The sequence below is a fragment of the Entelurus aequoreus genome, linkage group LG05 (genome assembly GCF_033978785.1).
Source record: "Entelurus aequoreus isolate RoL-2023_Sb linkage group LG05, RoL_Eaeq_v1.1, whole genome shotgun sequence".
NCBI lineage: Eukaryota > Metazoa > Chordata > Actinopteri > Syngnathiformes > Syngnathidae > Entelurus > Entelurus aequoreus.
The window spans coordinates 62,060,994-62,084,465 of NC_084735.1; the positions used below are offsets into that span (position 1 = coordinate 62,060,994).

At 42.1% G+C, this 23,472-nt stretch overlaps 1 protein-coding gene across 5 annotated transcripts in view; it reads left to right on the top strand.

The window, feature by feature from the left end:
* The window catches only part of LOC133650836 (E3 ubiquitin-protein ligase RNF19A-like), a 36,128-nt gene that overhangs the window by 9,894 nt on the left and 2,762 nt on the right, over nt 1–23,472 (top strand). For 2 of the 5 annotated variants that reach the window (XM_062048518.1, XM_062048521.1), the window contains 9 exons: nt 9,919–10,026; nt 14,908–15,631; nt 17,567–17,775; nt 17,869–18,013; nt 18,139–18,301; nt 18,370–18,484; nt 22,491–22,649; nt 22,704–22,944; nt 23,016–23,159. In XM_062048518.1, the coding sequence (XP_061904502.1) occupies nt 15,024–15,631; nt 17,567–17,775; nt 17,869–18,013; nt 18,139–18,301; nt 18,370–18,484; nt 22,491–22,649; nt 22,704–22,944; nt 23,016–23,159 (1,784 nt within the window). In that variant the 5' untranslated portion in view covers nt 9,919–10,026; nt 14,908–15,023. The remainder of the gene's footprint in view (nt 1–9,918; nt 10,027–14,907; nt 15,632–17,566; nt 17,776–17,868; nt 18,014–18,138; nt 18,302–18,369; nt 18,485–22,490; nt 22,650–22,703; nt 22,945–23,015; nt 23,160–23,472) is intronic. The other 3 variants (XM_062048517.1, XM_062048520.1, XM_062048522.1) reach the window with 2 other exon arrangements.

Below are 23,472 nucleotides of genomic sequence, written 5' to 3' on the forward strand. Positions count from 1 at the left end.
GGAGTTGGTTAACGATATTTGATGTGCGTGTGTGACAGGTGCTGCATCCATATTGCTGTGGCAAGTCTTGTTTCGGTAGTGGTCCGTGCTGAAAATCAAATCTCACACCTGTAATTGGACAGGAATGACGAGAACGTCTTCTTCCATACCATCGTTGATAGTTCCTTTTAACTTTAATCCAAAATGATGGAACAAGGAATACCTCCAACGCACACAACACATAGATTTGGCACTTGAAACACGGACCAAGGAGTCTGACGCACGCGCGAGTCAAAGGGCTCGACATGAAACCCCACGGCGCAATGAAAGTGAAGGCAGTGGCCAAAACCAAATTAACTCTTTGTTTATGGCCGGTGGGATACGTTGTGCTCGTCTATCACCATGCATTTGAAGATTTGTGCTACAACTGCATAGTGAGCCAATGGTGTCAAAAGTAACAACAAAAGCTGTGTTCAGCTTGTAAATGTTTTTAAGGCTTGAGGTCTAAAAAGAGATCCAGCTGACAGCAAGATGGCTTTAGCTGATGAGCACAGAACCGTCTAACAATATCTTTCTTCCCACATTGTGAAATTACAGTACATAAAAACACGTCCACTTGCATAAATGGTAAACAAACAATTAGAGCAACAATCACATATCAATCGGGCATAAAAAGTAACACTACCTCCTCTGGCGCAACCCGGGCCCAGCGCGGTCATAGCCTGCTGGACGCATTGTCGCAATCAGGAAGTCTGTCCTTTTGACTGGAATGTCGGCGGACATCAGCGTACGTGTTGTGCACTTTGAGTCCCCAATTCCCAGCATTGAGGGGTTACTTTGAAGCACTCTGGGGGGAATAGGGGGGGGGGGCAAAATCGCAGGAAATTTACGTCATCTCCATGAGGTTCCGGAGCCTGTGTGAGGACATGTTTCTTAGAGTGTCCGCCCTGAGATCTGTAGTTTGGAGTTCAAATCCCAGCCGAGTCATACCAAAGACTATAAAAATGGGACCCGTTTCCCTCCCTGCTTGGCACTCAGCATCAATGTTTGGAGTTGGGGGTTAAATCACCAAAATGATTCCCGGGCGCGGCGCCGCTGCTGCCCACTGCTCCCCAAGGGGATGGGTCAAATGCAGAGGACAAATTTCACCACATCTAGTGTGTGTGTGACAATCATTGGTACTTAATCTTTAATCTTAATAATCATCACAAGTCAGTGACTTGAGTGGTATCCTTTTGGAAATGATAATTTGATGGATCAAACTGGGCTTCCATGGCACATTTTAGTGTCTGGTGCCTAAAACAAGCTCACTTCAAACAATCTATTATTGTTGTGAAGCAGGCCTACGTCACTCTGATCCAATAATGTGGCCCCATTTCACTTGATTACCCTTTTTAGTGGCTGCGATGATCATGTTTTAAGGAAAAGGTCTTGAGCACAAACCAACTCTTGTGTGTTTTAACGTTTAAGAGCCGCTTTACTGTCAGTGGCGGCTGGTATTTGGGTTACCGCACCTCTGTTTACTTTGGACATGGACATGAGGAAGCAGTGAGACAATTCACAAAATAGAACATCTAATTGGAGAGAAGGGTTATGGTTTAGTTACAGCGTATGGCTCGTTAGGGCACTTACAGAATATAAAATGTTGTAATTTATGGTTAGCAGGCGAGGGTAACCTCATCGAATGACTAATGTGGGCACTCCTCACCAGTTATGTGATGATGGCAGGCCTGGGCTAATAGTAAATTAATCGGACGATAAATGAAAATTAACTGGATAACTAAGCCTGTATCATAATTGATAAATTGCCATGTCCGGGTGTAAGAGGGTTCACTCTGTGCAACGCTCTCATCACCTGAGCACATTTACTCAATGTCAATCAAATGAACGCAGTGAACCCTCTTGTCAGCCATCTACAATCTTGAGGAGTGAGGAGAGGGGCAGAACTTTCTACCAATCACCACTTGGTGGGGAGTTGGCACCGATAGTGGTGTGGGATGCCGGGGTGACCTGGCAGGCCCAAACGCATTGTGAGGGTCTGCTAAGAACGTCTAGCAGAGTCTCAATTCCCATCTCCGGAACAACTTTGAACAGGTCACGAGGGAGGCGCTGGACATTGAGTCCGAGTAGGCCATGTTCTGTACCTCAATTGTCGAGGTGGCCGATCGGAGCTGTTGCCGCAAGGTGGTTGGTGCCTGTCATGGCGGTAATCCCGGAACCCGCTGGTGTCCACCAGCGGGATGCCGTCAAGCTAAAGAAGGAAGTCCTATCAGGTCCTTTTGGCTCATGGGACCCCGGAGTAGGGTTGGGTATCGAGTATCGATTGGAACCGGGACTAACTTTACGATTCTCCCGGTATCGTTCAAAAGTTTAAATTTCGATTCCTATTTTCGATACCCAGTCCGCCGACCGGAAAGAAAAAAAAAAAAAAAGTCAGCCGAACCGGAAGAAGAAGCCGCTGAGCACCAACGAAGAAGCGCCCACCGCCGGAAGTGTTAGCATAGCCGAGCGAGTCAGTCAAGCTCAAGCATGGATAGCGGGCGTCGGCGGTCCAAAGTGTGGCTTTACTTTACAAAAAAAAAAGAAATAACCGCGAAATAACAGAGCTCCATGTCCATCAAGAAACGAGTGGAGAGAGAGCTGCAGATGTACCAGGACGTTCCACCGATACTTATGTCTGACGACCCTGCTGCATGGTGGTGGTCCGGTGGAACCAACAAAAGACTTATCCTTTGCTGTCAGATCGCGCTTTCTCCTATTTATGCGTTCAAGCTTCTTCCACACCCAGCGAACGTGTATTTTCCACAGCAGGAGACACTATCTGTCCAGAATGCTCACGCATCCTGCCTGAGAAGGCGGATATGGTCATTTTCCTGAACAAGAACTGTCTCTGATTTTATACTGTACCTGCTGCTAATCTGGACTGGGTTTTGCAAGTTGTTTCTTATTGTTTATTTGCTTTTCTGCACCAGGTTAGCCCATCAGTGGGAGCACTGTAACATTTTTAAGTACCTGCAGCATCATACACTTGTGTGTGTAAATGTGTTTTCATGAGGTTTTCAAAAATAAAGCTCTCTTGAGGAAAGTGTACCCCTGGGAAAATGTATTCATAATTTATAATATTTATATTCAAGTTCATAGACTTGATATTTATATTCTAGTTGAAAACAGCCCTGTGAGGAATTTATAGTAAAGTTCATAAAAAGTTAATAGAATTAAAATTGATGGAGAATGTCAGACTATTTCATTGTAGGTTAGTTAGCTCATTTAAAATATCCTAAACTTTTTATTGACCCTGCCTCTTAAAAGAATCGGAATCGAGGATCGTCAGGAATCGGAATCGAAACAAAGAATCGGAATCGTTCGAATTCAAACGATACCCAACCCTACCCCAGAGGCAGCGCACAGGTACCGAAAAGCCAAGCAGTGCGCGGCATTGGCAGTTGCAGAGGACTCGGACATGGGAGGAGTTCGGCAATGCCATGAAAACGACTTCCAGGCGGCTTCAAAACGATTCTGGACCACCATGCCGCCTCAGGAGGGGGAAGCAGTGCACTGTCAACACCGTGTATGGTGGAGATAGTGTGCTGCTGTCCTCGACTCAGGACATTGTGGGTCGGTGGAGGGAATACTTATACGTCCCCCAGGCACTGATTCCTCATAGGAATCAGTGCCTGGGGGATCTGTGGTGGGCTCTAGCATTACTGCATCTATGGCTGACAAATGTGTTGCTGGTCGGCGGCTGTAGTGTATGCTTGTTATTGTCTCTCCTGACATATTAATCTACTTGCTAATTTCTTCTTCTTAGCTTTGCTGTAATAGGTTTTCTGTTCTGTGAAATGTACAAAGCATTTATTTTCTTGTTTCACTACTTCTCATTCAAGCTAGTTTAGCGCTGCGGCTAGCATAGCTTATCTTCTCTTTCCACTCTAACCCAGCTAACTCATAACATTAAAATAATGTTAGCTGATGATTTTCTTATGGTTATTTATAACCAAACGTATAACTAACGTTTAGAGAACATTACCATTCATGCATTTTAGAACCGTCTGTATTACTCTATTTAACATGCGTTAATAACTGATATTGGAATTTTTGTTCATTGTGATGCATTGGAGACTCGATCATTTTTCCCACCTACTACTACTCGCTAGTGGCTTGCACCACGAAGTAACAAAAATTGGGAGGAAAAAAATCTGAATGTTCCTTTTGTGGAAATATTTCGGTTTCAAACCGAGATTAGCCTATCAATGTGGACGAACGAATCAGTATGCAAAATTTGATGGCAAACAAACGAAAAAACCTGACACAGTTTTGGTCAAAATTGCACCGTACCTACGCCAGGGCGACAGCTAAAGCAGAGATGACGGAGGATGCGCTGTTTTAGCTTTACAGAAGAATTGCAATCGTTGGAGCAACAAGTGGTTGATTTCCTTAATGGGAACAACATCAACATTTGTAAAGATGCAATATCTGCTTGCCACACATTGCCCAGTAAATCCGAGAACTCTGTACCTGCTGTAGTAATTCAATTCATTAGCAGGAAGCTAAAGAATGATATACTAAAGCAAGCTAAAAAACTGAAAAGAACCAACGTGTATACAAAAGAACACCTCACAAAGGAAAACTGAGGCATCGCAAGGGAGGCGAGGATGCTAAGGAAACAGAAGAAAATTACTGGGACATGACACAGAATGGAAACGTCTGGATCAGCGAACAAGATGGTTAAGCAAAGGTCATCAAGATAATGAGGGAACTTAAAAAGTATACGACTGGACATTCACAGCGGGAGTTATGGAGTCTCCAGGGTTGGGCAGACTGACAATGAAGAAATCGGGTTCGATACACTTGGACACGCATGTACACACTAACAATGATCAAATTTATCATCTTGAAAGTGATACTGAACAAGACTTGCTAACTCCTGAGGAAAATGTATGCAATTATACAGTACAACAATATAAGTCAAAATCAGTAAAGTTCTTGATGAAGCATTATCTATTATACCCTATAATAGTCGAAGTTTAAAGGCCTACTGAAATGAAATTTTCTTATTTAAACGGGGATAGCAGATCCATTCTATGTGTCATACATGATGATTCCGCGATATTGCCATATTTTTGCTGAAAGGATTTAGTAGAGAACATTGACGATAAAGTTTTGGTCGCTGATAAAAAAGCCTTGCCTGTACCGGAAGTAGCGTGACGTCACAGGTTGAAGGGCTCCTCACATTTGCACCTTGTTTACACCAGCAGCGAGAGCGATTCAGACAGAGAAAGCGACGATTACCCCATTAATTTGAGCCAGGATGAAAGATTCGTGGATGAGGAACGTGAGAGTGAAGGATTAGAGTGCAGTGCAGGACGTATCTTTTTTCGCTCTAACCGTAACTTAGGTACAAGGGCTCATTGGATTCCACACTCTCTCCTTTTTCTATTGTGGATCCCGGATTTGTATTTTAAACCACCTCAAATACTATATCCTCTTGAAAATGACAGTCGAGAACGCGAAATGGACATTCACAGTGACTTTTATCTCCACGACAATACATCGGCGAAGCACTTTAGCTACGGAGCTAATGTGATAGCATTGTGCTTAACTGCATATATAAACAGACGAAATAAGCCCCTGACTGGAAGGATAGACAGAAGGTCAACATTCCTACCAAAACCTGGACCTGTAACCACACGGTTAATGCTTTCCAGCCTGGCGAAGCCTAGCAATGCTGTTGCTAACGACGCCATTGAAGCTAACTTAGCTACGGGACCTCGACAGAGCTATGCTAAAAACATTCCACCTACGCCAGCTCTCATCTGCTCATCACGACCCGTGCTCACCTGCGTTCCAGCGATCGACGGCGCGACGAAGGACTTCACCACGATGATCGTGCGGTCGGCGGCCCGGAGACGGAGAAAGTCAAGGTGAGGACAGCGGCGCGGCGGCGGGCGTTGTAGCTTTCGACGACACCCTGGCCGCCATCAGAGTTGGCAAGAAACATATATTTCCCCAAAGTTACGTACGTGACATGCACATAGCGCCACGCACGTACGGGCAAGCGATCAAATGTTTGGAAGCCAAAGCTGTACTCGCGGTAGCGCGTCTGCTATCCAATTTAAAGTCCTCCTGGTTGTGTTGCTGTAGCCAGCCGCTAATACACTGATCCCACCTACAGCTTTCTTCTTTGCAGTCTCCATTGTTAATTGAACAAAAGATTCACCAACACAGATGTCCAGATTACTGTGGAATTTTGCGATGAAAACAGAGCTGTTTGTATTGGGATACAATGGTGTCCCAATACTCCCGCTTCAACCCTTGACGTCACGCGCAAACGTCATCATACCTAGACGTTTTCAGCCGGAAGTTTCCCGGGAAATTTAAAATTGCACTTTATAAATTAACCCGGCCGTATTGGCATGTGTTGCAATGTTAAGATTTCATCATTGATATATAAACTATCAGACTGCGTGGTCGGTAGTAGTGGGTTTCAGTAGGCCTTTAAAGTGTAACTTAGTAAAAATTAAAGAACTATTCTGTCAATTAGATAAAAACTTTAAAGTGGCTGCTATAACTGAAAACTGGTTGAAGGACTCTATCAATGACGTACAGATTGAAGGATACAATACTGTACATTCTATGTAAACAGAGTAAGTAAAATGTAATCAATCTCATTTAAAATGTATACTTATTGAACAAAAAACAATTGCTGTGGATAATCTGATTGAAATGCTTAGTGTGGAAATAACAAATGAAAAAACCTAAAACTAATAAATCATCAATTTTGTATGGTGATTTCAATATAGATCTGGGAAATTCTAAAGCATCAAGTGAATTCAAGAATTACATGAACAGCACAGATCTATCCCTAATGATAACTAAACTAACAAGGGTGACTACACAGTGCAACTATCATTGACAATATATTTACAAATGTACATGGGAAATTAATTAGTGGTATCTTATTGTCAGATGTGAGCAATCATCTCCCTATATTTGTCTTTTTTCGAAAAAAACGTTAGGACATTGTACAAGATTAAATTACAACATTCGTACGTGATAAATATAGCAGGGCTTCAGAGGCCTTCAGAGAAGATCTGAAGAAACAAAGCTGGGATAGAGTGTACACTGATAATGTCATACTGCCTGTGAGTCTTTCATCCATCCATTCATTTTGTACCGCTTTTCCCATGACAATTTTAATTAATCTATAAAACAAAAACTGTAAAATTATCAACGTAAATGCTCATACCAAGGGAAATACCGTTATTAATCCATGGATGACTAATGGACTGAAAAATGCCTGCAAAAAATAAACAGTACAATACAATACAGATTGTTTCTAAGATCAAGAACCAAATATGCTGAAGGTAAGTATAAAATATATAAAAATAAATTAGTTGGAATCATAAGAAAGCAAAAAAATGATTACTATACTAAATTGTTAGACACAAACAAAAATAGTACAAAAAACACATGGAGTGTTATAAATACTGTCATGCAAAAAGGCAAGGTAAAAACACATTTTCCAAATAATTTTACAAAGAATAATGCTGACATTTACAATAAAACTGAAATTGTAAATTAATTCAATAGTTTGTAAATATTTGCCCTACCTTGTTACAACATATTCCAGGTCGATGGAGGAGCAGTACCAGATAATGTTAACAGTATTTTTTTGAAAGCGTACAAACGAGTAAGATACTGACAATTGTCCGGAAGTGTGCCAATAAAAAATCTAATGATTATACTGACATTATTATGCTATTGTTGAAGCAAATTATAGATGTAATTATTGAGCCTTTTACATATATTTGTAATTTGTCCTTTACTTCAGGAATATTTCCAGACTACCTGAAAATAGCGGACAAAATTCCACGCTTTAATAAAGGAAGTAAATCTGAATGTTCTAATTATAGACCAATATCATTACTTCCACAGTTTTCTAAAATTCTGGAGAAGTTATTTGCAAATTGACTGAATACATTTCTTAATTAATTTAAGATTTTAAGTAACAGCCAGTATGGGTTTTGTCATAATTCAGCTGCTACAACAATTACGGAATTAACTACAGAAATCGCCAATGCAATAGACAAAAAGCACTATTTAGTAAGCATCTTTGTAGATCTTCAAAAACCGTTTAATACGCTGGACCACAAGATATTGTTGCATAAATTATATAAATATGGTATAAGAGGTGTGGCACACCAATGGGTTACAAGCTTTTAAAAAAACAGAAATCAGTTTGTTGAAATCGACAACATCCATCCATCCATTTTCTACCGCTTGTCTCATTCGGGAGCCTAAAGTCTATAAATTGTAATATAACTTGCAAAGTACTTCAAGTATCGGTCTTAGGACCTATACTTTTTCTTTTATGTTAATGACATTGTGACTGTGTCTCATTTACTTAGGTGCATTCTATTTGCCAATGACACCACTTTATTTTTTTCCTGAGAAAATATAAATGACGTCCTACAAATTGTAGAAAATTAATTCCCGAAAATGATGTGTGGTTCAATGCCAATAAATTGTCCTTAAATATCAGCAAATATAAATGCATGATTTTTGTAGTAAAAGGATGGACGTTGACACGTCATTAGTTCTTAATGGATTAGAAATTGAAAGGACACATGAGATTAAGTTTCTAGGTATTATGATTGACATGGAAATCACATATTGATAATGTCAAAGTAAAAGTATCCAAAATAATAGCTGTGCTGTATAAAGTAAAAAAAAAAATCTAAATAGGAGTGTATTCTTTTTGTTGTATAACTTATTGATTGTTCCATATCTGACCTATTGCATATCTGACCTATTGCATTGAAGTATCGGGAAGTGCCTGAAAAACATACATTATTCCATTTTGTCTTTTTACAGAAAAGGGTGATTAGAGTGTAAGTAGATACAGAGACCCAACCAATCCTTTATTTATACAAATAAAAACACTGAAATTGAATGAATTAGAGTATAACCTTCTAAAAACTAGGTAAAAAGCTTGTATGGAAAGTTTACCAAACAATTTGCAAAATAGATTTACCAAGAGAAAAAGTACATATGAACTAAAAGGTACTGAGGTTTTTACAAAACCCAGGTTTCAGTCAGCTGTAAAAGAAAGATGTGTCTCAATCAAATGAGTCAGTCTTTTGTTGAAGAAGAATGCAAATGATCAATGCTACAAAAGAACGACACTTTATTAAGGTATTTTGTGTTTTGATGCCCTGAAATTGATAAGACTGCTGCATCAGACAGCTCAAATGAACTGCAACTGTATATAACTTTGTGCTGATAGGGATACGTTGCACTTCTTTCTGCTCCTTTTTGTTCACGCTAAATGCTGTTTTTGCATTTTTTTTATAAATGAATTAAATAAATAAATGAAAAAGAAGGCACTTCAGGATGTTAAATATTGATTGAAATAATTTTATTGCTAACAGATTGAGGCCATTGTATTTTTGTAAACTTATTTAGCAAAGTTAAAAGTTCTTACCTTCCAATTATAAATAAATAAATAAATGGGTTATACTTGTAAAGCGCTTTTCTACCTTCAAGGTACTCAAAGCGCTTTGACAGTATTTCCACATCCACACACTGATGGAGGGAGCTGCCATGCAAGGCGCTACCAGCACCCATCAGGAGCAAGGGTGAAGTGTCTTGCCCAAGGACACAACGGACGTGACTAGGATGGTAGAAGGTGGGGATTGAACCCCAGTGACCAGCAACCCTCCGATTGCTGGCACGGCCACTCTACCAACTTCGCCAATTACCATCCATCCATCCATTTACTACCGCTTGTCCCTTTCGGTTTGCGACGGTGCTGGAGCCTATCTCAGCTGCATTCGGGCTCCACCTCATCGCAGGGCCAACACAGATGGACAAACAACATTCACGCTCACATTCACACACTAGGGCCTATTTTGGTGTTGCCAACCAACCTTTCCCCAGGTGCATGTCTTTGGAGGTGGGAGGAAGCCGAAGTACCCGGAAGGAACCCACGCAGTCCCGGGGAGAAGATGCAAACTACACACAGAAAGCCCCCTTCCAATTAAGATGGTAAAAAATACTGATATTTAAGTTTATTGCGCTGAAATTAAATATTTGTATTCTTATATATTATGATGACAATAGTGCTAAATTTGGTCTCAAAATAATGCTCATAACAATATCATTTATTAGCAATAATTTGTAGGACAATATATCCTCCAGCAAAATTTATCGGCCCACGCCTAAATAATAGTTAAACTTTATCAAAGAAAATTAATAATCCGGAAAGTCGAAAAAAGGCCTGTTATTACAGTGATGTCATCGCTCCACGCCAGTTATATATGATATGCCATGTTTTCTCAAAGGAATCAAGAGATGCTGTCAATGAGGTAACTAGGTTATTCAATTTGTTCACTAATAAAAGGTGTAGGTCGGTTCTATGAGAATCCTTGCATCCTTAAAAGGGAACTGCACTTTTTGGAATTTTGCCTATTGTTCACAATCATTATGAAAGACATGACGACGATTGTTGTTTTGGTTTTTTTTGCATTCTAAATATTAAATAAATGCGTTCAAAAGTCCGCTTACAATAGAGTCCTACATAACCCTTACAAAAACATCCAAACACCTCCATTGAGGTTTTATATACATGATGTGAGTAAATGGTATGCAGTAACGAGCACATTTATTATAACATTTAATATTTACTTATTTGAATTATTTTAAGCATACGCGGCGCATTAATCTAAAAAATGCATCACATTTGCTTTTATTTTTCTTCATCACTGATTATTGCTCACTGCAAACTTTATGAGAGCCAACAAACATAATAGATGCCGACTGCTAGGATGCCGAACAAACAGGGTGGAGAGGGGGACCAAACGTCTTTTCGTGTCGTTCTGGCCATTTTCAGGTCTTAAATGGCTGTCAAAGTGTATCAACTTGTCGGAATACCTACTCAGACTTCTTTTTGTCCAGGTGAGATTAGGGGTGTAATGGTACGTGTATTTGTATTGAACCGTATCGGTTCGGAGGTGTACTGAACGAGTTTCCACACGAACATATTAAGTAGCCGCCTCCGCTTCCTTCTGCCTCTGTCTCTGTCAGTCCTCTACACAACACCCAGCATTGTCCCACCCACACAACCATCTGATTGGTTACAAACAGAGCGGTAACAGCCAATCAGCAGTGCGTATTCAGAGCGGTAACAGCCAATCAGTAGTGCATATTCAGAGCGCATGTCGTCAGTGCTTAGCGTTTAGCAGGTAAGCATCAGGCAGCTGACTCTCCCCAAATTATAATAAACACCTCCCAGTCAACTACTAGTAACATCACTTCTAGAAATATAAAAGGCAGTTCAGCTTGCTCGCAGTCCTGGCTTGAGGTGAAGGCTAATTCGCTTTTAGCGTAATGTTAGCTCATTTTGCGGTGTGTATGTGTGTGTGCGTGTGTGTGTGTGTGTTACGGACAGCAAAGCCCTGTTATTTCACTTTCCTTTTTCTGTGTTGATTGAGCTGTGTAGAAGCAGCAAAAAAGGACATTATGTTAAATGAAGTTTCTGTCTCTGATAGTTGATATAATAATGTAACTGCATCATAAAGCCTACATGAACTCCATGGTGTTCAGGGATGAATAGTCTCTCATATTGCTATTGTACCATTTTTTCAGCTATAGTTACATTAATCATTAGAAATGCAGCAGCTTAGTTTTGAATGGTAGGGTCCCTGCTATCACATGTTGATAAAAATATAACATTTACATAATAAAAATCAACTGCAGGCTTCCCAAATGCTGTAATAAATTAAGCATGATGAGTTGACTTAAAACTGTTTAATGTTGCACTTTTTATATGTAGAAGAAAAGTTTTGTCATTTTATTTAATTTGAGCAACAACTTGAGGCAGTTTAATGTTGATTAACGTGGGCAGAATTATTATATCAATCAATCAATGTTTATTTATATAGCCCTAAATCACAAGTGTCTCAAAGGGCTGCACAAGCCACAACGACATCCTCGGTACAGAGCCCACATACGGGCAAGGAAAAACTCACCCCAGTGGGACGTCAATGTGAATGACTATGAGAAACCTTGGAGAGGACCGCATATGTGGGTAACCCCCCACCCCCTAGGGGAGACCGAAAGCAATGGATGTCGAGTGGGTCTGACATAATATTGTGAAAGTCCAGTCCACAGTGGATCCAACACATCAGCGAAAGTCCAGTCCGTAGTGGGACCAGCAGGAAACCATCCCGAGCGGAGACAGGTCAGCAGCGTAGAGATGTCCCCAACCGATGCACAGGCTAGCGGTCCACCCCGGGTCCTGACTCTGGACAGCCAGCACTTCATCCGTGGGCACCGGACCTGTGCAACTCCCCCTCCATAAGGGAGAGGGAAGCAGAGGAGAAAAGAAAAGAAAAGAAACGGCAGATCAACTGGTCTAAAAAGGGAGTCTATTTAAAGGCTAGAGTATACAAATGAGTTTTAAGATGGGACTTAAATGCTTCTACTGAGGTAGCACCTCTAACTTTTACCGGGAGGGCATTCCATAGTATTGGAGCCCGAATAGAAAACGCTCTATAGCCCGCAGACTTTTTTTGGGCTCTGGGAATCACTAATAAGCCGGAGTTCTTTGAACGCAGATTTCTTGTCGGGACATATGGTACAATACAATCGGCAAGATAGGCAGGAGCTTGACCGTGTAGTATTTTATACGTAAGTAGTAAAACCTTAAAGTCGCATCTTAAGTGCACAGGAAGCCAGTGCAAGTGAGCCAGTATAGGCGTAATATGATCAAACTTTCTTGTTTTTGTCAAGTCTAGCAGCCGCATTTTGTACCAACTGTAATCTTTTAATGCTAGACATAGGGAGGCCCGAAAATAATAGGTTACAGTAATCGAGAGGAGACGTAACGAACGCATGGATAATGATCTCAGCGTCGCTTGTGGACAAAATGGAACGAATTTTAGCGATATTACGGAGATGAAAGAAGGCCGTTTTAGTAACACTCTTAATGTGTGACTCAAACGAGAGAGTTGGGTCGAAGATAATACCCAGATTCTTTACCGAGTCGCCTTGTGTAATTGTTTGGTTGTCAAATGTTAACATGGTATTATTAAATAGATGTCGGTGTTGAGCAGGACCGATAATCAGCATTTCCGTTTTCTCAGCGTTGAGTTGCAAAATGTTAGTGGACATCCATTGTTTAATTTCAATAAGACACGGCCCCACGGACTACAATCCGGCGTGTTGGTCAGCTTTAGGGGCATGTAGAGTTGGGTGTCATCAGCATAACAGTGAAAGCTAACACCGTATTTGCGTATGATGTCACCTAGCGGCAGCATGTAAATACTAAAGAGTGCAGGGCCAAGAACCGAACCCTGGGGAACTCCGCACGTTACCTTAACATAGTCCGAGGTCACATTGTTATGGGAGACACACTGCATCCTGTCAGTAAGATAAGAGTTAAACCAAGACAAGGCTAAGTCTGACATCCCAATACGCGTTTTGATACGCTCTAATAAAATATTATGATCAACAGTATCGAAAGCGGTGCTAAGATCAAAAAAATTTTAAATTTTAGCGCCATTATAGTGTTCCCAATGTTAAAAGGATAAAGCCATTGTTTACAAATTTGGTAAATAAATAACCAAAACATTTATATTTTGTTGATTTCTTACTGTACCGAAAAGGAACCGAACTGTGACCTCTAAACCGAGGTACATACCGAACCAAAATTGTTGTGTACCGTTACACCCCTAGGTGAGATGCTTGATTTATGATCTACAATAAACTTATAGGGAGCAAGGAAGCGAAAAAGCAGCAGACCACTCGATGTAAACTTAGGCACACACGCTGGTGATCACGGCGCCGCTATGAATAGTTTGTCTGCGTTAGCGCTTATGACAATATCACTGGAACCTGGTTGATATTCAAGTCACGAAATGTAAATGGAGTATTGTTGGCAGATTTTGAATGGTTATATATTGGATTTTATGGGAGAAATAATGGAGCTCCCATTGGCTCCGCTGTAAGCGGCCTTACGTCTATTTAATATTGAGAATGCATTTTTAAAAATCTATCCGTCATGTCTTTTATGATGATTGTGAACGATAGGAAAAATTTCCCAAAAAATGCAGTTCCCCTTTTAAATTAGTTTGTAGAGCAGGGGTGTTGAGCGTACAGGGCGTCCCCCCAATGGCAAGGGAAACAGTGGGTTCACCATGGCAGGCATGATGAATTGTCAGCTGACGCATATGTTGGAAGCCATTGGTGATGCTGTGGCGGGCTTCCTCCCAGGGATGGTTTTCAGGAACTGGGACACAAGCACAGCCTGTGCGCTGATAATGCACAAGCAATAAAACTGGAATACATGCATCTGAGAATGCACATGCTCACACACAGTCACACTCGCTTTTTTAAACTCTGTGACTACACTCACATGGAAAGTCCCTCTCGTTCTCTTAATGCAGGCCTTTTCAGCTCACTTACACTTAGTTGAGCTGCTGAAAGATTGCCTGTTTGCTACACATTGACTTAATTCCATGACAATAACCTGGGTCACAAATCATGAGCGTATCATCAGAATATTTTATTTATCTGTTGCCAACCCTGTGGATGGAAATGTATCAGCAGGACAAGAAGTTTAAAGCATCACTGTGTTACTTGCTTTTGTGCCGCTTAGCTTTGTCACAAATGCCTTTTCCCCTTCGGGGATTTTTTTTGTGTTTGCATACATCTGTCAGTCGTTTCTTAAGTGGTTGGTAGTGTGAGGCAGAAGAAGGAGGAAGTGCTTCAGGCCAGACTTTGTTAAAGCTGCTCTATGGAGAAAAAACTGTCCTGAATGCACACTTGAATGATTCATCAGGTTTTTTTTCAAATAAAAATGCCAGACTGGCAACGTTTAAAGGCTTGATTATTTTTGACTCATGATGCTTCTTCTTTCCTTTTCAGGTTTTTTTTGCCACTCCCCATGTCTTTGTTTACATGAGTCCAACCCCAACTGGTTCCCTAACCTCCCTTCTCCCTAACCGTGGTGATCTGTGGCTGCCAACAGCAAGTCGTGCGGGATGAGCACCCTGCACCAGCAGCACCATGGGAGCGCAGGCTCAGAGCGGGAACTCAACTCTGCAGCCTCCTCCAACAGCCTGCCCTCTGTCAGGAAGACCACCAAGAAACGCAGCATCTCACTCCAAGCGATCTTTGGCAGGCGGCGTCGGGCCGACCGCGAGCCCAATTGCAAGTCCAAAGCTGTGCCCGACGGATCTGTGCCTGACTGCTTGGTCAGCGTAGACAATGTCCCGTCTGAGACTTCGGCAGACAGAACGTCGGCCAACTCTATTCCGGGGGCCGTGTCGGCGTCCTCGGTGACGGGGTCTACGTCGGAGCTGCTGGAGTGCCCGCTGTGCCTGCTGTGCCACGCCCGCGACCGCTTCCCAGACATCATGACCTGCCATCACCGCTCCTGCGCTGACTGCCTGCGACAGTATCTGCGCATCGAGATCTCAGAATCACGGGTCAACATCTGCTGCCCGGAGTGCTCGGAGCGCTTCAACCCCCACGACATCAGCATTATCCTGGCCGACCGTGCCCTCATGGAGAAGTACGAGGAGTTCATGCTCAGGCGGTGGCTGGTGGCAGAGCCTGACTGCCGCTGGTGCCCTGCCCCCGACTGTGGGTAAGAAACTAAATTTTAAAGGATTCTTCCAAATTTTTGTCTGTTTGTAATTTCTACGGTTGCTCGTTTATGTGGCACACGAGGCATTAAGCCAAAAAGCCATTAAATGACTGTCGTGATTTTGGAGGAATGACGCAATCGCTAAATTTGTAAAAAGTGAGCAAGCAAAAATGAAAAGCAAAACAAATATGTTAAACACAAATTAGCTTATCTTGTGTTGCTAAACAAACAAAATGTAGCCACCTTTGAGTGCTATTAGATGACCAGTGGTGTGTCCAAACAATTGTTTCATGTGTGGCACCCATATAACAGTCACTCAAGGAGCAGCTGTAGCTACTATATTAGTTTACCACGGTTACTGCCACCAAGCAGTGTTTTCCCCAGAAAATTATTTTGATTACATTGAACACATATTTATTAAAAAATAACCAAATAAAAATATCTTATAATAAATACAAATATTTTACATTTCAAAATAACATCCATTTGCTGAATGGCGATATACAATACATATCTTGATCGATATTTTTTTCGTAAAGTAAAAACAAAACACAAAACAGTCCTAGTTACCTGAGTTACTAAGTATGTCATTATGACTTAGTAAGTCAATATTTTGACTTAGTAATTTACTAAGTCAAAATAATGACTTACTAAGTCAAAATGACAAAATAATGACTTACTAAGTCAAATTAATGACTTACTGTAAGTAAGCGTTTGCAATAAGCGTTTGAAAAAAAGAATTAAAAGTGGGGCCACATGCTGACATGCTCAACTCATCATGCTTAATTTTTACAGTATTTGGGAAGCCAGTAGTTGAGTTTTATTATGTAAATGTTATATTTTTATCAACATGTGATAGCAGGGACCATTCAAAACTAGGCTGCTACATTACTAATGATTAATGTAACTATAGCTGAAAAAATAGTACAATAGCAATAGAAGATACTATTCATCCCTGAACACCATGGAGTTCATGTAGGCTTTATGATGCAGTTACATTATTATATAAACTATTAGAGACAGCTTCAGGAAACTCTTCATTTAACATTATGTCGTTTTTTGCTGCTTCAACACAGCTCAATCAACACAGAAAAAGGAGAAAAAGACCAACATTATTGACCTACAGTTAACAACTAGCAGACAGGGCTTTGCTGTCCGTTTCATGTGGGACGCACACACACATGCGCGCACGCACGCATGCACACACACCGCACAATGAGCTACGTTACGCTAAATGCTAATTAGCCTTTACCTCAAGGACTGCGAGCGAGCTGAGCTGCCGCTTATGTTTCTAGAACGTCAATGGGCTCATAGTGATGTTACTAGTAGTTGAGATGTAGAGGACTGGGAGGTGTTTATTATGGTTACCTGCTAAACACCTATCTGCTCACCCCACCTGCCTGTGCCATGAGCACTGACTCCATGCGCTCTGAATACGCACTGCTGATTGGCTGTTACCGCTCTGTGTGTAACCAATCAGATGGTTCTGTGGGTGGGACAATGCTAACATCTTGTTAAGATGTTAGTTTAGGCGGTGGCTCTTTGTTGTTAAGGCGGCCGCCTTAACAACAAAGCGCTGCCCGTCTATGTATGGCTGGTGTTAATGTCTGTTAGTGTGTTATGGTGGTCAATGTTGTGAATACTTATGTATATGTGATTTTTTTTTTTTGCAGTTTATTTTAAATACATTTTCAAAATAAAAAATATCAAATTGTCATTATGGGGTATTGTCTTTAGAATTTGGAGGACAAATATGAATGTATTCTATTTTAATATAAGGCTGCCGCATAAAATGTGGAAAAAGTGAAGCGCTGTGAGTACTTTCCAAATGCACTCCACATCACACTGTGGATGGGATATATGGGCATATTAGCTGCCCTCTAGTGTAGACCTGAGCAACTGCGTCCAGTGAACCTTCCTATTTACCATCCACAGTTACGCAGTCATCGCTTTCGGTTGTGCCAGCTGCCCGAAAATCACATGCGGCCGCGAGGGCTGCGGCACGGAGTTTTGCTACCACTGCAAGCAGCTGTGGCACCCCAACCAGACGTGCGACACGGCGCGGCAACAGCGGGCGCAACACTTCCGCCTGCGCAGTTTCAGGTCCTCGTCACTCAGCTACAGCCAAGAGAGCGGCGCCGCAGGTAACCACAAAAAGAACAAAAAACACTAAACACTGACAGTGAATACATTGATTGCATGTGATAAAGCAGCTCATATGTGTGCGTGTCCAAAAGGTGATGACATCAAACCGTGCCCCCGCTGCGCTGCTTGCATTATTAAGATGAACGACGGGAGTTGTAATCACATGACCTGCGCCGTCTGCGGCTGCGAGTTCTGCTGGCTCTGCATGAAAGAGATCTCTGACCTGCACTATCTGAGGTAAGCTGCTTTCCAGTACCTGCCGCTTATTTCCTCAGAAGCCTCTGGGGATAAAACTAATTACAAGATGGTGACTTTAGTTTGAAGAGTGCCCATGTATCAAATATTCAACTCCCCCTTCTCAGTCCGTCAGGTTGCACCTTCTGGGGAAAGAAGCCCTGGAGCAGAAAGAAGAAGATCCTGTGGCAGCTTGGCACCTTAGTGGGCGCGCCCGTGGGGATTGCACTCATCGCAGGAATCGCCTTCCCTGCGATGATCATCGGCATCCCCGTTTACGTGGGCAGGAAGGTTAGGATTCGCACGATACACTCGCCAGCCGCTACATACCTAAACTTCAATCATGATGCTGCCACCAGATCCATAATCGATATGAGGGCAAAGACATCTCCAAGCACAAGAGGAACCTGGTCATTGCCGGGGGCGTGACGTTGTCCGTCATTGTGTCTCCCGCTGTGGCAGCCGTCACTGTCGGTAAGAAACCAATAATAGTTTTACTCATGTAAAAGGAAATATGCCCAAATACAGTAAAACCTATTTATGTTGACGCCAATCAGACTTAGGCGGTTGTTGACATAGCTAAAATCTAAACTGAAACTAGCAGTTCTTGCACATTCATTTGGCCAGAGACATAAGCACATTACACCAGTTTTAAAGTCCCTGCTTTGGCTCCCATCCGCTTCAGGGTCAATTTTAAAGTTATATTATTAGTTTTCAAATGTTTTATTGGCCTTAAGCCTTTATACCCATCCAACCTGCTTTTACTGTATCAACCCTTGCGGATCCTGAGGTCCTCTGCCACTGGCCTTTTATCTTTATCAAATGCCAGAACAAAGACCCACGGTGAGGCGGATTTCAGCCACTAAAGACCTTACCTGTGGAGCAGCCTGCCAGAGACTCTGCCTCAGGACTGCAGAGACTGTTGAATGTTTTTTTTTAACTAAAGATACCTTTTTAATCAGGCTTTTTACTCATGTTAATGACACTTGTTTTTTCATTGTTATTTTCCATCTTATTTATTGCTATTATTACTATTATTCTCTTAGTGTTATGTTTTTATTAACTTTTTAATGTATTTATATTTTATTTTTACATATATTTTATCATATGTTTTATACAGTTTTTTTTACATAGGACAGACTTTTATTTATCTCACAATGGGGAAATTACATTGTTGCAGTGCAGGTTTTTATATACAGTAACAGAAGTAAAATGTAATGGGAAAACAAAAAAAAGTCATAAATACTACACATTGCTCACTACTAATATGTGTAGATAGAAGATAAAATACAACAAAAAAACACTTAACATCTGTATTGCACACCAACAAAAAACATCACAGTAATCACGGCGTTGTACAGTCTTATGGCTGTGGGCAGAACGGACCTGCGGTAGCGCTCCTTCTTGTACTGTGGATGTAACAGTCTGAAGGAGCTGCTCGGTGCCTCCACAGTGTTGTGCATGGGGTGAGAGGGATTGGGCGTTATGGATGTCAACTTGGTCAGCATTCTTCTGTCAGCCACTTCCTCAATGCTGTCCAGGGACAGCCTAGGACGAAGTCAGCTCTCTTACTCTTAATCTGTATATTAAGTCTATTCCTGTCTCTGATCGTGCTGCCCCCACCCCAGCAAATGACAGCATATATCACTGCAGAAGCCACCACAGTGTCGTAAAAGGTGAGGAGCAGTGACCTGCACACCCTGAAGGACCTCAATCTAAAGAGGTGTACACGACTTTGACCCTTCTTGTACAAAGCGTTTAAATTGTGAGTCCAGTCCAGTTTATTGTTGGGGTGCACACCCAGGTATTTAAGTAAGTCCACTATTTCTGTATCTGATCCCTGGATGTTCATCGGTGTGGGTGGTGGAGCTGACCGCCGGAAGTCAATCACAAGTTGTTGTTTTTTAGCTGGTGTTCAAATGCAGGTGATTACATTCCAGAGTGTATGGACTTGTTCTAGGCTGAGGCACAGGTTAAAAATATAATGGACCACAACTGTTAACTGGTCCGCACATTCCCTGAGTAGCCTGGAACTGATGCCATCTGGGCCTGTAGCCTTCCTGACCTTGTTCCTTCCCAACTCCCTCCTCACTTGGTCAAGACTGATGGAGTGTTAGTGGGTGATGGCTGGGTGCGGTGAACTGGGCTAGTGGGTTGTGGGGGACTGTCTGAGAGGGGTTAGCTGGTTCGTCTCGCATTGATCGCGGCAGAATAAGATAGAACTATAATAAGTTTATTAAATAAGTATGAAGAAGAAGAATATGAGCTACTGCATTGCAAGCGCCCATTCACTGCTGTTTCACTGGGCGCTTTGCATTGCAGGAGGCCCATAATAATAATGAACTGTGAACTATGGGCCTGCTTTCTTCGGAGCAGGCCCATAAAAATAAAGGATAAGTCCAAGCAATATTAATATGGGCTGGCTGCATTACCGCGCCCATTCACTGCTGCTGTGCAGCATGTGAATGGGCGCTTGCTTTGCAGCAAGCCCATAATTGTTACACAGTCATAAATTCCTGGCACCTTGTCAAGTTCTCTGTTTGCATTTCCACACTTTGCAATATTTTGTTAGACTTTATCAGGCATTTATTTTTGCTCCTTAATTTTAAGAGGTTATTGTTCAATGTGATTTTAGAATTTTGTTTAGATTGAGTGTTTTCCATAGTGGGGTTGACATTTCCCTCCCCCTCTGCCTTGATAGCTGAGGGTATTGTAATCAGAGGAAGGTCACATTTAAAATAAAAATGTTCACATTTAGTATAGTTCTAGTTCTTATTCTTGATAGGTCATAAAAAATATAAATAATTATTGATATTGCCCGATATAAAACACTTACAGTATATTGCGATAGTTTTCAGCCATATCGCAGAGCCCTAATCCAGGTTAATACCGCCATGCTTTTATTTTTGACAAGAAATCACAGTGTGCACGTTTTGATGTTATGTACGGAGACAATAGTTGCCATTGTTGCGTTTGCTAAAGATGAAGTTAACAATACATGCCAAGACAGATTTTTCATGTCTCAAATTTGAGACACTGGGTCTCAAATTTCATGTCTTCTTAAAGGCCTACTGAAATGAAATGTTTTTATTTAAACGGGGATAGCAGATCCATTCTATGTGTCATACTTGATCATTTCACGATATTGCCATATTTTTGCTGAAAGGATTTAGTATAGAACAACGACGATAAAGTTTGCAACTTTTGGTCTCTGATAAAAAAAAGCCTTGCCCCTACCGGAAGTAAAGCGACGTAGTCAGTTGTTCACCTCCTCATATTTTCCTATTGTTTTCAACGCAGCTAGAGCGATTCGGACCGAGAAAGCGACGATTACCCCATTAATTTGAGCGAGGATGAAAGATTTGTGGATGAGGAACGTGTTAGAGTGACGGACTAGAATGGAGTGAAAGACATATCTTTTTTCGCTCTGACCGTAACTTAGGTACAAGCTGGCTCATTGGATTCCACACTCTCTCCTTTTTCTATTGTGGATCACGGATTTGTATTTTAAACCACCTCGGATACTATATCCTCTTGAAAATGAGAGTCGAGAACGCGAAATGGACATTCACAGTGACTTATCTCCACGACAATACATCGGCGAAGCTCTTTAGCTACTGAGCTAACGTGATAGCATCTGGCTCAAATGCAGATAGAAACAAAATAAATAAATCCCTGACTGGAAGGATAGACAGAAGATCAACAATACTATTAAACCATGGACATGTAACTACACGGTTAATAATTCTCAGCCTGGCAAAGCTTAACAATGCTGTTGCTAACGACGCTTAAGCTAACTTAGCAACCGGACCTCACAGAAAAATGATAAAAACATTAGCGCTCCACCTACGCCAGCCAGCCCTCATCTGCTCATCAACACCCATGCTCACCTGCGTTCCAGCGATCGACGGCGCGACGAAGGACTTCACCCGATCACAGATGCGGTTGGCGGCTAGCATCGGCTAGCGCGTCTGCTATCCAAGTAAGTCCTCCTTGTTATGTTGCTACCGCCAGCCGCTAATACACCGATCCCACCTACAACTTTCTTCTTTGCAATCTCCATTGTTCATTAAACAAATTGCAAAAGATTCACCAACACAGATGTCCAGAATACTGTGGAATTATGAAATGAAAACAGAGCTTTTTGTATTGGCCTCAATGGGGGAGCCATACCTCTGTTCTACTGGCTACGTCACGCGCAAACGTCATATCCAAAGGAGTTTTCAACCGGAAGTTTAGCGGGAAATTTAAAATTGCACTTTATAAGTTAACCCGGCCGTATTGGCATGTGTTGCAATGTTAAGATTTCATCATTGATGTATAAACTATCAGACTGCGTGGTCGGTAGTAGTGGGTTTCAGTAGGCCTTTAAGTGAGCACTTTTTTAGTATGAACTAGAACACAGTGGACCAGGACGATGAGACGGTCCACATAGACGGGTTGTCGACATAAGCAGGTGCATTGTATTATTTGTTTTCAGGAATTGGCGTCCCCATCATGTTGGCATACGTCTACGGGGTAGTGCCCATCTCGTTGTGCCGGAGCGGCGGATGCGGCGTGTCTGCAGGCAACGGCAAAGGGGTGCGCATTGAGTTTGACGACGAGAACGACAACATGAGTGGTGGTGCCGCAGCTACGGGTAAGCCACAATAAACTCTCTGCTGCCTCTATAAGTTTCTCAATCAAGTCTCAGTAAAACCTGATCCCGGAGCAGATACCACTTCAGTGGCAGAGACCAGACTGAACAACCCCAGCCTTTTTGACGGCGCCAGCGTGGGGGGCCTGACAGGATTGAGCCTCAGCGTGAGTGGTAGCCACATGGAGCGCTGCGGCGTCAGCTCTGCCCAGCGGGACAACATGAGCGACAATGTTAGTACCACAGCCCTCGCCGGAACCAGCATCACCGGCAGCCTGTCTGGAAGCTGCTACAACAGGTATTAATTCACATCAACACCTTCATGACTGTGGCGAACAATCACACCATTCACCGTTGGATACTTTCCAGGATGGAAGTGCAGGCTGACGTCCAGAAGGAGCGTTGCAGTCTGAGTGGCGAGTCGGCCACCGTGAGCCTCGGGACCATCAGCGACAACGCCAGCACAAAAGCAATGGCTGGCTCCATTCTCAGTGCCTACATGCCTCTGGAAAGGTCAGCAAGTCAAGCATCCTTACACGTCTTGATTCTTTTAGGCTCTGTTGATAAAACCTGACAATTAGGGCTGGGTAAAATATTCGATTATCAATCGATATCTTTTCATTCTTAGCAAGGCCTAATAACGATTATCCCCACAGCTCCAAGTAGTTTTGTGCGTGGGGCTGCAGTAGCAGCTGACTATGCTAACATTAGCTGCCAACAACAAGCCATTCAGAGAAAAACAAGATAAAGTGAGGGACTTACTAACATTATATTATCACCTGATTTTACATGGACCATGAAGATAAAAACCATAAGAGAAACCGTT